The sequence below is a fragment of the Vulpes lagopus genome, chromosome 3 (genome assembly GCF_018345385.1).
Source record: "Vulpes lagopus strain Blue_001 chromosome 3, ASM1834538v1, whole genome shotgun sequence".
NCBI lineage: Eukaryota > Metazoa > Chordata > Mammalia > Carnivora > Canidae > Vulpes > Vulpes lagopus.
This window is the reverse complement of record NC_054826.1, coordinates 148,611,377-148,628,815: the sequence shown is the minus strand read 5'-3', so window position 1 is coordinate 148,628,815 and position 17,439 is coordinate 148,611,377. Positions and strand designations below refer to the sequence as shown.

The window sequence follows — 17,439 nt, the reverse complement described above, 5'->3', positions numbered from 1 at the left end:
AGCCACCCAGGCGTTCCTCAGAGTTCTTTTAATCTTCACCTACCTTAAATTTCTTAGTTGTGTTTGTATTCTACTACTTTTTTCTTAACTTTTAAAAATATTACTTCTGTCCCAATTATTCTGTTGAAATTATTCTCATAAAAGTATCAGTGACCTTCTCCCTCTAGTCCGTTGAGGCAATTGTTACTGCTTCAGCTTCCTGAAACTCTCATGTCTAAATTAAGCTTCATGGACCCTGCACAAAAATTCAGAAATCCAGAAGTTGGGAGTGCCACTTGGGGGCCCTATGAAAGAACAAATATATAAGAGTTATAAAGCAATATACATACTTGAAGAAGAGATAGGAAGACAGGTAGCCCTGGAAAGCAAGCAAGCCTCTAGTTTCCTATTCAGTAGTCATGGGATAGGGACATAACTGCACAATATTGGCTACTTTTCTTTTGTCATAGTCTGCCTATATTTGCTACTATTGCTACCTTTTGATGACTCATTCCCTAGTTTAAATGTTCTACCTGTTTCTAGCCTATTTGTCTTCTCATTTATTCTTCAGATTAACCACTCAAATTAGCCAACTTGCTTTTCAGGATTGCATGAAATAGAAACCCATTTAAATTAGCTTAAACAAAAATTGGATTTACTAGAAGGCTACAGGGACATCTCACTTTATGCAAAGGTGGGATATGTCCCTATCCCATGACTACTGAATAGGAAACTAGAGGCTTGCTTGCTTTCTAGGGCTACCTGTCTTCCTATCTCTTCTTCTTTAAGTATGTATATTGCTTTATAACTCTTATATATTTGTTCTTTCATAGGGCCCCCAAATGGCACTCCCTACTTCTGAATTTCCATGAGCTCTACAAGTCTAATATCTACAGTTAAGTGACTCACTAATTCTATGCCACAATTATAAATTCTTAATGAGAAAATTTGTTTGGCCCCATACAGAACATATACGCCAGGTCCAGTAAACTATGTGGAGGAATGCAGTTCTCAGTACCAGTAATGGCTGCAGGGACTCTTGTAGGAGTTTGGGATGGGAACTATTCTCTCAGAAGGGAGTAAAGGTTAGAAAGCACATCTGTTGAAACCCTTTTAATGATCTTCCATTAATTTTACAATAAAATATATTAGACCTTACATTATCCAGCCCTTCTCAGTCTTTTCAGATTTTTCTCCCTGTATATTATTCTGTCATATTAAACTATTTGTAGTTCTTGGAACTACACTGCTTTTACACCTCTGTATCTTTGCCTTTGCCGTTTCTGACTTTAATAGTGACAATGATCATCTGCCTGGAAAGCTTTTGGCAAAATCTACAATTTACTAAGAAAAGCATGTATATTGATTGAATATATTCATATCCTATACTCAGAAATTTTACTTCAGATACATTTTTGATAAGTGAATTAGTGATTGGTCATGCAGCATTTGATCCATTGGCAAATTAGCCTAGTCACCATTTTATGGGTCCTGTTAACTGAATATATATCACTTAATTAAGTTCTATGTGTGTCTCTTACTTTCAATGCAGGAACTAGGTCTTACTCATCTTTACATACCTAGCACCTGGCCTACTGCTTATGCTTGATAAATGCTTGAATAAATACATGACTGATTTCTATTACTGATTTACTATATCTGACTTCTCTATATTTTTAAAGGTTATCATTCTTCCCCTGGTTGCCCATGCTAGAAATCTACTGGTCATTTTTATTTGACTATCGTCAGTTGATTTTTTTTTTTTTTAATTTTGTAACTTGAATTCATTCATTACTTTGCTACTATCCAAGTTTGGGCCCATATTATAATGTGGCCACTGCAGTGTTTTGATATTCCACCTCTTTAGGCTCTCTGTCTTCTTTAGATTATGTATGACTGCCAGATTCAGAAGTTGTCTCTAATATTCAGTGACTCCTTACTGCCTCTGAGATATAGTCCTAATTCCTTAGCACTGATGGGTGTTGTTGTAGTCCCCAAATACCTTTTAATTCTTGACTATTTTCACGTAAGCAGCTAATTTTTCAGGCACTCCACAATTAGTAATGTTTCCTTACTATATATTCTTGCTATATTCTTTCTGTTGGAATGCTTTTTTAAGGCCCAATTCAGATTTTTTTTTCCATACTTAACCTCTATCATGTATAATCTGTCCTCAAAACTTAAGTAGGATGTTTTCTATCTCATGATATTTATCGTACATTGCATTGCACTGTAGTTGTTTATATTCTACATTTTGTCTCCTTAGTTGAGTGAAGTTACTGAGAATATCTTATCGTTTTCTTTTGCCCCTTTAGTTCTGAACAGAGCAACTTGTTCATAGCAGCTGCTTATCAGTGTTTGTTGAATAAGTCTCTTGTCGGAAAAGCCTCAGGTTTTACATTTATTAGTTTAAACTTTTTTCTGCTTTTGTTCTGGTATTTATGAGGGAGCATAACTGCATTGCATCATTTTTCTTTAGGTAGAGCCACTTGACAGGTACTTAATTTTATTACCTTCAGTCATAATATTTGAGTTCCCCATCTCAGACTGAGAATTTTCCATTGGCAGAAGGGGCTGTGTCTCAATGTAACTGAAGCAAAAACAATAAAAGTAACAAGTTTTGTTATTAAAAACAAATAACTAATTCATATTGGTCTTATATCACTTAAGACAACTATACTGAAGTAGTGCTATTATCACCACTTTACAGGCAAGAGAGATAAAGTTCAGAAAAGTTAAATAACTTATCCACAGTCACATATTAGCCTAAACCACAGTCTCTGCCTTGAGTGCACAAATTCCTCTTAACCCATATGTTTTAGTTCTTTCTTTTGGCATTTTTCTCTACTTCCTTTTATCCCAGATGCATCTCTACTTCAGTAACCACAACATATCTCCTGTCTGCCCAGGTCCTTACCCTAGCTCTCTACTTTGTGCAGCATCTCTTGTATCTTTCCTTGCCAGTATTTGCTTTTTCATTAGGATTGTTCTTGATAGCTAGCTAGTTGATCTGAAAAGCAAATTCATGTTGAAATCTTACCTTCAAGCTTTAGGTAAGATAGGTTTGAATTCACAATCTTACACCCTTGGAAATCCTAAGTCTATTCAAGATTTCTGTTTTCCTGGTGGTGGGCACTCAAGTTTATGACACTCTATGCTCTCTGGGTTTTTGTTTCTACATGTTCATTGACATACAAATATTTTACTGATTTCCAAAAAGATAACCATACTTAGTCCTTCCCCCCATGGTATACTCAATTTCATTTCCTGTAGCTGGCTCCCCTCTCCTTAGCTTCATGTCCTTTCTTCCTTATTTGCCATCAAAACTCCAAGTTCTCTCCCTAAGGAAGAACAGTCTCCACGGATTCCTCCTCTCAGATAGCATAGCCAAATTCCTCAAATATTCATTAAACATATAATGATTTTCCTTCTCCGATTGACTTACTTCACTCAACATAATACCCTCCAGTTCCATCCACATTGAAGCAAATGGTGGATATTCATCGTTTCTAATGGCTGAGTAACATTCCATGGTATAGAGACTCCTAACTCTGGGAAATGAACAAGGGGTGGTGAAAGGAAAGGTAGTCAGGGGATGGGGTGACTGGGTGACGGGCACTGAGGGGGGTAATTGATGGGATGAGCACTGAGTGTTATACGTTGGCAAATCGAACTCCAATAAAAAATATACAAAAAATTAGACATCACCAAAAAAATATTCATCAAACAAAAGGAACTTACATATTTAATAGGATAAATTCTTAGAAAGTAGATATACCTTTTCATAGCAAAACTTCTTGGTGAATCAGTAAAAGTTATTTATTCTCTTGGGAGCTTTGAGGCAGAAGAGGGATTCTTTTATCTGCTAATGAGCCTGTATCAGTTAGAAGTATCTGTTACAATAAAGATATTTGAGCCTATCTATTCTTGATGCATTATCAGTTTGGTTACTGAGGAAAAGGAACCCTATTGAGCTTTAAAAAAAAAAAAAAAGTAAGCAGTTTTTGAAGATACTCAAGCATGTTAACAACCACTGGGTCATAGACCAGTGCTGTTCATGATGGTATTTTCATGTTAAGGACAGCATTTGAGTATGTATTCTGAATATACTGATATAAAATTGTGAATTTGTAAGTAGGAGGGGGTTGACTCTCCATTCTGAGATTTTTGCCTTTTCTACTCTTTCTTTCTTGATGTTAATATCTACTGTCTTTTAAGAAATGATGAAGATAATTGATAGTAATATCTTAACTGGCAGTATAATAAATCAGTAACTCTATATATACCTGCCAAATTTCTTTTTGAAATTTACTGATCAATAATTTGAAGGCCTCATTAAAATCACTGATTAGTCTAGTAGGTAATTCAAGTTTTGTACTCCTATAGACCTAGATGTAAATCCCATATTTAGCACATATTAGTGATCTGGCTTTGGTATGTGTTATTTAGCAACATGAGGCAAGTTTTCATGTAAAAATAGGGATAATTTCTGGCTCAGAAGGTTACTGTAGGGTTTTTTTTTTGTTGTTTTTTTTGTTTTGTTTTTGTAATGATTTACATTGAGTGCCTGGGATATAGTAGATAGTAACTCCTCCCGCTGTCAGATTCACATTTTAGGATTACTTCATTTTTTTTAACTTTTTAATTTTTTAAAAAAGATTTTATTGGGATCCCTGGGTGGCGCAGCGGTTTGGCGCCTGCCTTTGGGCCCAGGGCACGATCCTGGAGACCTGGGATCGAATCCCACATCAGGCTCCCGGGGCATGGAGCCTGCTTCTCCCTCTGCCTGTGTCTCTGCCTCTCTCTCTCTCTCTCTCTCTCTCTGTGACTATCATAAATAAATAAAAATTAAAAAATAAAAAAGATTTTATTTATTTATTCATGAGAGACACAGAGAGGCAGAGACATAGGCAGAGGGAGAAGTAGGCTCCCTGTGAGGAGCCCGATGAGGGAGGATCCTGACCTGAGGCTAAGGCTGATGCTCAACCACTGAGCCACCCAGGCCCCCCCCCCCCCCGCCGCCCCCGCCCCCCCCTCCCCCCAACCTTTTTCCTTCTTTCTTTAAATACTGAAGTTGTGTGGCTGACAGACTGGTTTAAGTTAGTTGTAAGAGACATAGATAGCTGATCATACTTTTTTGGCTAATTGTTTTCCCATCTTTCTTCTTTTGCACCACGGAAGGTATAATGAGGATAGCTGTTTGAAAATGTGTGTATTTTCATGGTTGTCTTCATTTAAAGTAACAGTATGCTAAGATTATGTGTGTAAGGATAAAGAAATCATAGGTTTATGCATAATGAACTTCTAGGGTTGAGCTTTCATTTAAGAATCTGTGGTGTGTCAGGGAGGGTGGGGCAAGATGGCAGAGGAGTAGGGGTCCTCAACTCACCCGGCCCCACCAACTTACCTAGATTACTTTCAAACCATCCTGGAAACCTATGAATTTGACCTGAGATTTAAAGAGAGAACAGCTGGAATGCTGCAGAGAGAAGGGTTTTTGCTTCTAACAAGGTAGAAGGCGGGGCGGGTGAGGGGAAGAATCTGTGGTGTGGGGGCACCTGGCTGGCTCAGTCTGTAGAACATGTAACTCTTAATCTCAGGGTCATGAGTTCAAGCCCCATGGTGGGCATAGAGCCTGCTTTAAAAAAAAAAAAATCAGTGGCACGTTGTCATGCAGGAAATATTTATTGCAAATATGGAGGTATGGAAGTATTCAGTGATTCTGTGGAACTGTTTAAATAAATTCAAATCTGTATTTTGTTCTTTCCCAGAGGCTTTTAGACTTTTTATAAATCTGAGCTAAGATTACATATCTGCAGAGTCCACAGTAGTCCTGAACATTTCAGCACTAGAGAAACAGATTTATACTTCTGAATACTAATAAATAATATCAATTCTGTAGTTGAATATGCTTGAGTTTTGTGTAAATTACAGTAACAGTCCAATTGTTTGTTGCTTATTGGTTAGCATAACTGACTTTCTTCCATTTTGTTGCTATGGAAACCTTATCTCTGAACTCCACCATCCAGAATATGTTCATTTTACTATAAATTTTTGTTCTGGTGCATGTTTTCATTGTGTTAAAAACCTCATAAAACTCTACACAACATCCTACAGTTAGTTTTGATGTGTTCTTTTAAGGGTGGTGGAATAAGCAACAGGAACCTTATGTCAAATCTAAAGCAAAATTCTTACTTTATCTTATCCCTAAAAGCACTACACTAATAAAGGAGGCAGGTGAGGGGGTGAATACCTTTCCTTTTGCTCTCTTTGAGGTTGGCAAGATGGTGGATAATCCTTTATTTTAGTATAGTTTAATGGTAATTATAGAGAAGGAACTAGGTAGGGTTGGTTATAAAGATACCTCATAAAATAAAGAGAATAATGTTGAAATAATATGAGTAGTGTTACTAATAGTTATATGTGAAGAAGCATTTTTGAGTTATAAAGCACTTTCACTGGTATTTCTTTAGTTCTTAAAATGACTCTTTGAGTTAGGAATGGGGAGGGATTATTATACCCAGTTTTCAGGTGTTCATTTTTCCTCAGCCAATGTCTCCTTTAACCTAAACTTTTCTGATTCCCATTCCTCATTTTAGTACTCCACACAATTCTAGTTTTATTAACTTTTAGAGTTGTCGTTTTTTTCTTTAGTATACCTAACAAATGTTAACATTTTCAAAGTTATGTTAAAAGTGAATGTGAAAAATACTTTATTCCCCAAGAAAACTCAAAATAACTATAAAAGAGACTATGTAATTTGCCACCTAGTTGTAAGTATTTATGGTATCATCAAAGTTCTTTGAGTAATTTTTATAGCATAAAAATATTGTAGAGGTGTGGTGATTCCAGCAGAAGAGTGTGTAACTCCTGGAGAGTTTATCATGGTTTAAAAGTACATGTAAAATTTAATATTAAAGCTGTTACTGATGAAGTTGAATGATGTTTTCTATATTTATAAATTATAAAATTATATATAAATTAAGAGACCAATCATGTTACCTACAAAATAGACTTGCGAAGAGTGTTTTATACACACATGAGATATTTTAGTGAAGTGGAAAAATACTCATGCTTTATGTCTTTTAAAAGAATAATTTATTTATCTTGATATTAAAATTTAGTCTGTACTTATTTCTCATTTATGTCTGTTTGTGGGGGTAAAGATCCTATAAATAAAAATATTTCTTAAAAAGCTTAAGAATAAACTTTTTATAAGCCCCTTCCACATGAGCATCTAGCAGCTTTCCTGAAATATTTTCTGTAAGATGTTAACACATAGTGTTCATAACATTTGGGTCTAAATATATCGGATAAATTTATGAGGAAAAGGAGGATCTCTTTTGTTTTTGTATTCTATGTTAATTTTATCCTTCTTTCTTGTGTATGAGTTACTTAGTTATATTGTCATCCCTACCCTACTTTTCCCTTGCTATGCTCTTTACCACCTGAGGGTGTACTTTTATTATGCCTTTTCACTAAAATATATGACTTTCCACTAACTTAAAGAAGGTAAAAATAACTGGACACAAATAACAAATAATACATTTCTGGATTCTATTTCTCTTGTTGCTCAGTGTGTGACTTGCTCAAGGCCAGCTCTGTAGACCGTCTCTAAAACCAAATCAAACAACAAAACACCAAGCACTCTACAATTCTGCTTTGACTTTGTCTTGTGACTACTTTGTCTTGTATACTAGTCCAGCTTGATCCTGTAGAAGTGGAATGCTCAGCTTTCAGTTACGATGTGGTGATGTAGTACAACTTGATTCACTTTGGGTTTCCTATAAGTTTTTCTTAGCAAATCTGCTATTGCCTTCTCTGAGAAACACTTTATTCCCTGTATTGGTGACTTCATATTTTCATTTAGCTGTATTGTCAACAGTATTTACTTGGTCAAGTTGTGATGTGTAAACGTTTTTTAAATTGTGATAAAATATGCATATTTACCATCTTAACCATTTTGAGTATGCAGTTCTGTAGCATTAAGTACATTCATCATATTGTGCAACTATCAGCACCATCTACCTCCAGAATTCTATTATCTTAGCTGAAACGCTGGTCCTGTTAAACACTAGCATTCTATTATCCCACTCCCCAGGTCCTGGCAAACACTATTCTACTTTTTGTTACTGTGCATTTGACATGTAAGTGGAATCAGTCAGTAAATACCCTTTTGTGACTTGCTCATTTCACTTAGCGTAATGTCTTCAAAGTTCAGCTATGTTGTAATATGTCAGAATTTCCTTCCTTTTTAAGCCCGAATAATATTCCATTATATGTATATATCACATTTCATTTATCCACCTATCCACCAGTGGATACTTGGGTTGCTTCCTTGTGATGCTTTTTTTCTTTTTAAATGGGTATAGCACTTTTGGAGGTTATTGTACCTAGTCAGAATCTTTTGATAGTAACTGTTGTTCAGTACTGTAGCCATAAGCCATATGTAGCTTTTAAAATTTAAATTAATTAAATATAAATAGAATTTAAAATTTAATTCTTCAGTCACACTGGCCACATTTTAAGTGCTCAGTAGCTACACGTGGCTAGCAACTGCCATGGACAGCATTGATACATAGAATATTTTGATTATTGCAAAAGACCTATCAAACAGCCAGGGGTAATGAATGCAAAAGCCTATTTTAATACCTTCAATTTAGAGAAGACAGAATAGTCCTTTATGGACTATAGAAATACTTTTATTTACATTTGAATAAGGAAATTTATAGTTTAGCAAATAATTATATCTGTTTAAAAACATTTTTGCAGTGAGTTTAGTGGTTTTTGTTCACACTCTGAACTGGAACGTGTTAAAAATACTTTGCACTAGATGAATTTTAAATAAACTAGTTTTTCAAGTGAAGTTAATTGGTAATCAGGGTCTTAGAAGTTTATATTAAAAATGTGTAAACTAAGGATCCCTGGATGGCTTAGCAGTTTAGTGCCTGCCTTCAGCCCAGGGCGTAATCCTGGAGTCGGGGGATCAAGTCCCACATTGGGCTCCCTGCATGGAGCCTGCTTCTCCCTCTGCCTGTGTCTCTGCCTCTCTCTCTGTCTCTCATGAATAAATAAATAAAAATCTTTAAAAATATATGCAAACTGTCATGTATACGTATATCAAAAATGTACAGAAAAATTGTTTGAATTTAAACCCCTATTTTGCATCCATCATTCTTTTAGGGTCATTTGTGTTAAGTTACATTCTTTTTCTAGGACTTGAAGCTTAATTCATCTCAGGTGTAGAAGACAGATGATTAGTAATGATTTGTCTAGTTTCTGCATGTTGAAATCTTAGAACAGCTTATCCTCAAATTGTTTTAAAAATTTTTTATTTTATTTTAATGGGAAATTCTGTATTGGTAAACATTTTTACTCATGGAGATTAGATGAAGCTCTTTCACCCTCCCTCCCCCCTTTTTTTCTTTTTGTCAACCTCAAATGCCATCTTTAGGGGGAGGGGAGTATGTTGTATATGTGTGTGTAGCATTCCCTTTATCACTCTGGATTGTATGTTTTCATTAATAACTGTTGACCTATCTTAAAATTACTTTTTTTTTTTTTTGGCTGGGTACAGTATACTTTATTGATGGTACATGACAAGGTAGGGCTCCCCAAACCCCTCCCCTTCCTCGGGGTCTAGGATGTAAATTGGAGGTCAGGAGATTCTCAGTGTGTTGGGGGATTAAGTTGGGGCAGGGACTCCCCAGCAGCTGAGGGCCTCTCTCTTCCTCTTGTTCTTGCTGGGGCTGGTGGTCCAGGAGGCTCTTACTCCTTGGAGGCCATGTGGACCATGAGGTCCACCACCCGGTTGCTGTAGCCGAATTCATTGTCATACCAGGAAATGAGCTTGACAAAATGGTCATTGAGGGCAATGCCAGCCCCAGCGTCAAAGGTGGAAGAGTGGGTGTCACTGTTGAAGTCACAGGAGACAACCTGGTCTTCAGTGTAGCCCAGGATGCCCTTGAGGGGGCCCTCCGATGCCTGCTTCACTACCTTCTTGATGTCATCATATTTGGCAGCTTTCTCCAGGCGGCAGGTCAGATCCACAACTGACACATTGGGGGTGGGGACACGGAAGGCCATGCCAGTGAGCTTCCCGTTCAGCTCAGGGATGACCTTGCCCACAGCCTTGGCGGCGCCAGTGGAAGCAGGGATGATGTTCTGGGCAGCCCCTCGGCCGTCACGCCACAGCTTCCCAGAGGGGCCGTCCACGGTCTTCTGGGTGGCAGTGATGGCATGGACAGTGGTCATGAGGCCCTCCACGATGCCGAAGTGGTCATGGATGACTTTGGCTAGAGGAGCCAAGCAGTTGGTGGTGCAGGAGGCATTACTGACAATCTTGAGGGAGTTGTCATACTTCTCGTGGTTCACGCCCATCACAAACATGGGGGCATCAGCAGAAGGAGCAGAGATGATGACCCTCTTGGCCCCGCCCTTCAAGTGAGCCCCAGCCTTCTCCATGGTGGTGAAGACCCCAGTGGACTCCACAACATACTCAGCACCAGCATCACCCCATTTGATGTTGGCGGGATCTCGCTCCTGGAAGATGGAGATGGACTTCCCGTTGATGACAAGTTTCCCGTTCTCAGCCTTGACTGTGCCGTGGAATTTGCCGTCGGTAGAATCATACTGGAACATGTACACCATGTAGTTGAGATCAATGAAGGGGTCATTGATGGCGACAATATCCACTTTGCCAGAGTTAAAAGCAGCCCTGGTGACCAGGCGCCCAATACGGCCAAATCCGATCACTCCGACCTTCACCATCGTGTCTCGGGGACGCGGCTGGCACTGCACCAGAGGACGCGGCTGTCTGTCGAACGGGGACGAGCAGAGAGCCTAAAATTACTTTTAAAAAGATACCACAAGATATTTTTAAACGTTTGAAACAGTTTTTGAGGCTGCTTGTTTAGAATTATTTTAACTCAGTAAAAATTGCTTAAGCTTGAGAATGCATTTAAATCTAGCATTTTTTAGGTAATTAAAAACTATTAAATCCTTGAGTATATTGGGGCACCTGGGTGGCTCAGTGGTTGAGCATCTACCTTTGGCTCAGGTCATGATCCCAGGGTCCTGAGATCGAGTCCCTCATTGGACTCCCTGCAGAGAGCCTGCTTCTCTGCCTCTCTCTCTCTCTCTCTCTCTCTCTCTCTCTCTCTGTGTGTGTGTCTCTCATGAATAAATAGATACAATATTAAAAAAAAAAATCCTTGAGTATATTGTTTGAAAGAGTTTAAGCCAAAAGAATAAAATCCTTTATTTCTAAGAATAATGGTTTATCTATTTCTTATCAAAAGTAAATAGGAAGTTTAATCTTAGTTTTGGAAATTCAGTAAAAATTTTTTTTAAAGATTTTATTTATTTATTCATGAGAGACACACAGAGAGAGTCAAGGACATAGGCAGAGAGAGAAGCAGGCTTCATGCTGGGAGCCTGATGTGGGACTTGATCCCCGGACTCCAAGATCATGCCCTGGGCCAAAGGCAAGTGCTAAACCACTGAGCCACCCAGAGATCCTCTCAGTAATTTTTTAATATCAAAACTTCTGTTATTGCATTAACTTAGAAATAATTTTCAGGTAAAACCAATATTAAGGAATAAAGAATTAGGCTGTTCTGATCTTGTGGAAAGAGAAAAGAGTGGTATTGATAATAACTCTGAAATAGGTATCTTTTTAGGCTTAATTACTGGCATTGAGCTAAGAAATGGTACCAGTTCATACTCCAGCTCTTTGAAATACAGAAATTTTTGTTTTTCTGTTAATAATTTGGCTTATGGGGATCCCTGGGTGGTGCAGCGGTTTGGCGCCTGCCTTTGGCCCAGGGCGCGATCCTGGAGACCCGGGATCGAATCCCATGTCGGGCTCCCGGTGCATGGAACCTGCTTCTCCCTCTGCCTATGTCTCTGCCTCTCTCTCTCTCTCTCTCTCTCTCTGTGTGACTATCATAAATAAATAAAAATTTAAAAAAATTTTAAAAAATATTTGGCTTATGACAGTTACAGTTAATGAGCTAGTATAATAATAAGTGGCTGAAGCTGAGGAAAGTAAATTATTTTTTAAATCTAGATATCATAACAAAACCTTCAACAACCAAGAGAATAAGATGGATTTAAATGGAAGGGAAAGTGTTCTCTCACTATAGATATTCTTCTATACAAATAGCAGATACAATGAGTTCAGGAAAAGTTACTAAACCAGAATTTCACAGTTCAGTTTTTGAATACTCACATTTTGTTTTTATCTGATGATACTTGCAACAATTTTTTTTAAATATCTAGGTGAGGATATAATTCATTAGTCAGTTGGAATGCCTATTGTATACCTGCTATTGTAATCAAATATGAGTAAATGAATTGTGCTAATATTGTGAAGTTAAAACAAACACATATTTTTCGTTTCAGTAGTTCCAAGAGAAACTTTCTTTATTAATCTCGAAAGTTGCATTATTAAGATGTGTCTTTGGGAAAGTCATCCTGAGTGGTGATCAGTTCTTATGATCTAGGCAATCTTATGATTGGCAAATAGACATCAAATGAAAAAAAAATTAAGATTTTATTTATTCGTGAGAGATACAGAGAAAGACCTAGGCAGAGGGAGAAGCAGGCTCCCCACAGGGAGCCTGTGGGACTTGATCCTGGATCCTGGGATCATACCCTGAGCGAAAGGCAGACGCCCACCCGCGAGCCACCCGGGCGTTCCTAGCCTCTTCCTTTTAGAATACGTTGTTAATTAAAACTTACTAGGATGAGGCGCCTGGGTGGCTCAGGGGGTTAAGTGTCTGCCTTTGGCTCCCGTCATGATTTCAGGCTTCTGGGATGGAGCCCCTCATCAGGCTCCTTACTTAGGGGAAAGTCTGCTTCTTTCTGCCCTTCTCTCTGCTCTTTCTTGCTCTCTTTCAAATGAATAAATAAAATCCTTAAAAAAAAAATTCCTTGAATGGTAGAAATTGTGTATGTGTGTGTGAATGTAAATATACATGTATCCTTCTAGACTTAATGGTTATGAATATTCCTTAATGTGTATAAATGTTGAATCACTGTGTTCTACATCTGAAACTAATACAATGTGTCATCAGCAGTTCAATTAAAAAAAATGTTGTAATACCTATTGCTAACAGTTTAATATGGTAGACACAAGGGACATGAAATTGTGACTAATACAGCTGAGAACTAACTTTTTAGTTTAATTAAATTTAAATTTAAATATATGTAGCCACAAGTGGTTAGTTACTAAACTGACAGTGGAGGTCTAGAAACAAAATTCAGCTGCTAAGACAATCCTTATTGTCCATTTTGAATTCTTTTGTGTTAATTACCAATTACATATTGGTAATATTCTTCAAAATATTGAGGGAAAGCAACTCTAATATTTTGCATTTCCTTATCCCAGAGTGCTCTAGATAATGGCAGAAGCAATCCATATATAATTCATATTTGGATTAGTAGGGTACCTGGGTCTATAATTTTTCTTGTCTTTTCCTTAAAAAAAAAAAACAAACAAACATGATCCTTGAACTCATGACCTGGAGATCAAGAGTAGTACACTTAACTGACTGAGCCACCCAGATGCCCTGTTAAATTTTACTTTTGATGTGTTTTTACTTGTTTTGTGTATTTGAAGGAAGGCCAGTTTATTAGACAATATTAAGGAGTATGTAAGAACAAAACTGATTGTCATTTGGTTATATTCAGTAGCATGACTAACACTAATGCTGATTGCCATCCTGGGGGTGGAGGGGCTCAGATTATTCATTAGTAAGTGTTTCCTTGATACATTAATGCCTTAGTGACATCCCATAGATCTGCAGTGGTAGCCTACCTGTTATCCTCTATGGTTTTTGTGGTTCAACCTGTCTAACCTGTAATTCTTTTGTTAATGTGAATAGAAATAAGGAAACTAGTTATGGGTATTACTGGTTCTCTGTAGGTTTTTGTTACCTAACCTCACCCATAATGGACTAAGTCATTTTATAAACTTTGTTCCACTTGGTAATAAAGAGTAAGAGTTCAGAGTCTTATGTGGCTGTTTATCTTCCTTTGCAGTGCTGCTTATACCAGAACAAACCAGAAGTTTGTTCTTCATTTTGAAGTATGTGACCTGATGTATTGTGATATAAGTCATACTTCAAAATTATCAATTCTAAATTGTGATTAACAAGTAGTTTTATTAAATATTGATTCAAATTATAATGCCTCAATAATGGGGGATGAAGTGTATTTTCCAAATAAATTAGTCTTAATCCTTTAAAATATTGATATTTAAGACTTTTCAGAAATAATGTAGTATATGTCCCATTTTGTTCCCTGATTTACCTAATATACATAGAAAGTTGGACTTTTCTTAAAAGTATGTAGTATTTCTTACTCCTGTACCAAATGGCCTTAGTGGTTAGTATGATTTTTTTTTCTTCTTTTTCAATCAGCTATTACTTCTCCTTTAATATGTCAACTTTGAGCAGCTAATTTTCCATTCATTCAGCAAATATTTACTGACTATCTTCTATATTCAAAGTATTATTCTGAGGCTTGGTAATATAATAATGATCAAAATATTTAAAAATGACCAAATGTACTTCCCTTTTCTTATGGAACTTAAAATATGGAGAGGAAGATAGACATTAAATAATTATACAGGTATATTGGGACTCATAAGGGCTGGTGGATATTGGGACCTGCTGAATCAGGATAATGAAGGGAAAAAAGGAAGTCTACAATCCCTAATTATCATTAAAGCAAAAGTTGTTTATAGGATTCAGAATGGACATCATGTAAACTTTGAATTAAAATTAGAACCAATTACTGTTTTGGAAAAGAAACCAAACAGTTTAAGAATTTGCTATGAATATTCCAGAAAATCAGTGACAGAACCATGACTAGAATTTAGGATTTCTTATTCATAATCTTTCTTTCTCTCTTTCTCTTTTGCCTTTAGTATCCCATTTTTGTTGGATCCTTCTAGGTACTTTGGTTGTGAAACATGTTTCTGTATTGGAAGTATTTGAGAGCCTGAGATTTGTACATATTGTCTACTAAAATAGAAAATTTTCAATTCTAGGGCAGCCCGGGTGGCTCAGCAATTTAGCACCGCCTTCAGCCCAGGGCCTGATCCTGGAGACCCCGGATCCAGTCCCACATCGGGCTCCCTGCATGGAGCCTGCTTCTCCTTCTGCCTGTGTCTCTACCTCTCTCTCTCTCATTTTCTGTTTTTCTCATGAATAAATAAATAAAATCTTAAAAAGAAAAAGAAATTTTCAATTCTAGTTTTGATAGAGATACCATTTTTACCAGTAGTAAACGTGAGATAGGATTGGGATGCAAAAGTGATTCCATATTAATGAAGTAATTAAACCATAGGTATTTAAGTTATTACTTTGAATATATACAATGCATTTTAATAAAAAGAATATATATTTAGAATGCTGCTTTTTTTTTTAAGATTTTATTTATTCATGAGAGATGAGAGAGAGAGAAAGAGAGAGAGAGACAGGCACACAGGCTCCATGCAGGGAGCCTGACGTGAGACTCAGTCCTGGGTCTCCAGGATCAGGCCCTGGGCTGAGCCACCCGGGCTGCCCTTAGAATGCTTTTTAGAATGCTTATAAGATCCTTTACAATTGTAGATAGAAATGTGATCATAGGGAGGCCCAGGTGGCTCAGCGGTTGAGCACGTGCCTTCACACCCAGGGCATGATCCTGGAGTCCCAGTATCGAGTCCCACATCGGGCTCCCTGCATGGAGCCTGCTTCTCCTTCTGCCTGTGTCTCTGCCTCTGTGTGTGTGTGTGTGTCTCTCATGAATAAATAAATAAAATATTTAGTAAAAAAAAATGTGATCATATATAATTGTTGAATAAGTAGAGAGATGAATCTCTGCAAGTTTCAAAGCTATAGGAGGAAAATGAATTTGGAGGTTTGAATTTTGTTAGAATTTGAGGAGGAAGAAACTATTTTATGTAATTTTCATTACCGTTTACAGTTCTAATATAAACATATGTATGAGTTCTTAAAATTATACTTGGTATGTTTATATATGTCTAGGCTTGGTAAGAGAAATGGAAACAATGTGGAGAAATCATTTTTAACCTACTTTTTTTTTCCCCTTATGAAGACTTCATAATTTTATTAAGAGTAACTTGTGACACATTATTGACTTAAAAATTATTTCTGTTTTATATATATTAGTGATTTTATGAGCTTAAAAATCACATTTTCAAGATAATATGACTCTAGTTTTTAAATAAGTTAAGGTAGATACACATCCATGAACGTACATCTCAGCCACCAATTTATAGGAAGCATGGCTTGATCATCCTTGTATCAGTATCTAGAATAGGACTTTACGCATAGTAGATATTAATAAATTGTTGCTGAATGAAATAATTTAAGATTTTATTTAAATATTTGAGATAGAGGGTGAGAGCGCATAAGGGGGGGAGGTTGGCAGAGGGAAGAGAAGCAGACTCCCTGCTGAGCAAGGAGCCCTATGTGAGGCTCTGTCCTAGGACCCAGGGATCATGACTTGAGCTGAAGGCAGATGCGGAACCAGCTTAGCCACCCAGGCGCCCCTGAATGAAATAATTTTTAAAAGCAAACCAATATCTGAGGTGTAAGATGGAAGATAGAGTGTCTATATGCTGCCAAAGCTGAATTATCATTTTTATCTGATCAGGCTATTGGCCACCCCTTCCCATATATGTTTTTGTAGTACCTCATAGAACATGACTTGTAGGAGAAATGTGCTTGGCAATTACAGGTATTATATTGATGATAACAATTATTTTATGGTGATATTATTATTATACTATAAAATTTCAAAAGAACTAAAGCACACCATATTCTGAATTGTTAAGAATGTGCAGGATTTCTTTAGATGTGTAATTCCTTCAGTTTGTTATAAATAATTAAAAACATTATATTAACATAATATGCCATGAAATATAAAGTATTTTAAATTAAAATTAAGTCAGAATCCACTTAGGACACCAACTTAGGCAGATTTTACTTGACCCTTAATATTATTTGTGCCGTTTTGTTGTATTCTGATATATTAATATTTGTGGACACTAGCTTTACAAGAAGAGAAAAAATGAATGAGCTATTACTAAGAATTTAAGTAATAGCTAGGAGACTTCATTTTTTGGAATTATAAAAGAAGCTTATATATTATATTGGGTATAAAGTTAAATATGCTTAATATTTCTTACTTATTGAAATATACCCAGTAACAATTTTAAAATTCCAGCCCAGGTGGCTCAGCAGTTTAGTGCCGCCTTCAGCCCAGGGTGTGATCCTGGAGACCCGATATCGAGTCTCAAGTCAGGTTCCCTGCATGGAGCCTGCTTCTCCCTCTGTGTCTCTGCTCTTTCTGTCTCTCTCTGTGTTTCTCATGAATACATAAAATCTTAAAAAATTATTATTGAAATATAATTGACAGGGTGTTAGGTTTAAGGTTTACAAC

The 17,439-nt window shown here is 36.8% G+C and overlaps 2 protein-coding genes across 3 annotated transcripts in view; one reads left to right on the top strand and one right to left on the bottom strand.

The window, feature by feature from the left end:
* The window catches only part of PKN2 (protein kinase N2), a 133,133-nt gene that overhangs the window by 11,300 nt on the left and 104,394 nt on the right, over positions 1 to 17,439 (top strand). The window lies entirely within an intron of this gene.
* LOC121486463 (glyceraldehyde-3-phosphate dehydrogenase) lies at positions 9,748 to 10,840 on the bottom strand. 2 transcript variants are annotated; one of them, XM_041747349.1, is made up of 2 exons: positions 10,627 to 10,840; positions 9,748 to 10,572 (listed from the first exon to the last, which is right to left on the bottom strand). In XM_041747349.1, the coding sequence occupies exons 1-2, from the start codon at positions 10,747 to 10,749 to the stop codon at positions 9,748 to 9,750; spliced, it is 948 nt and encodes a 315-aa protein (XP_041603283.1). In that variant the 5' UTR covers positions 10,750 to 10,840. The 2 variants fall into 2 exon arrangements, with proteins under 2 accessions (XP_041603283.1, XP_041603282.1); XM_041747348.1 differs by having other exon boundaries at positions 9,748 to 10,840.

Bases quoted from the DNA above. Each gene is read 5' to 3' on its own strand.
- LOC121486463 (XM_041747348.1), bottom strand. From the start codon at position 10,749: ATGGTGAAGGTCGGAGTGATCGGATTTGGCCGTATTGGGCGCCTGGTC.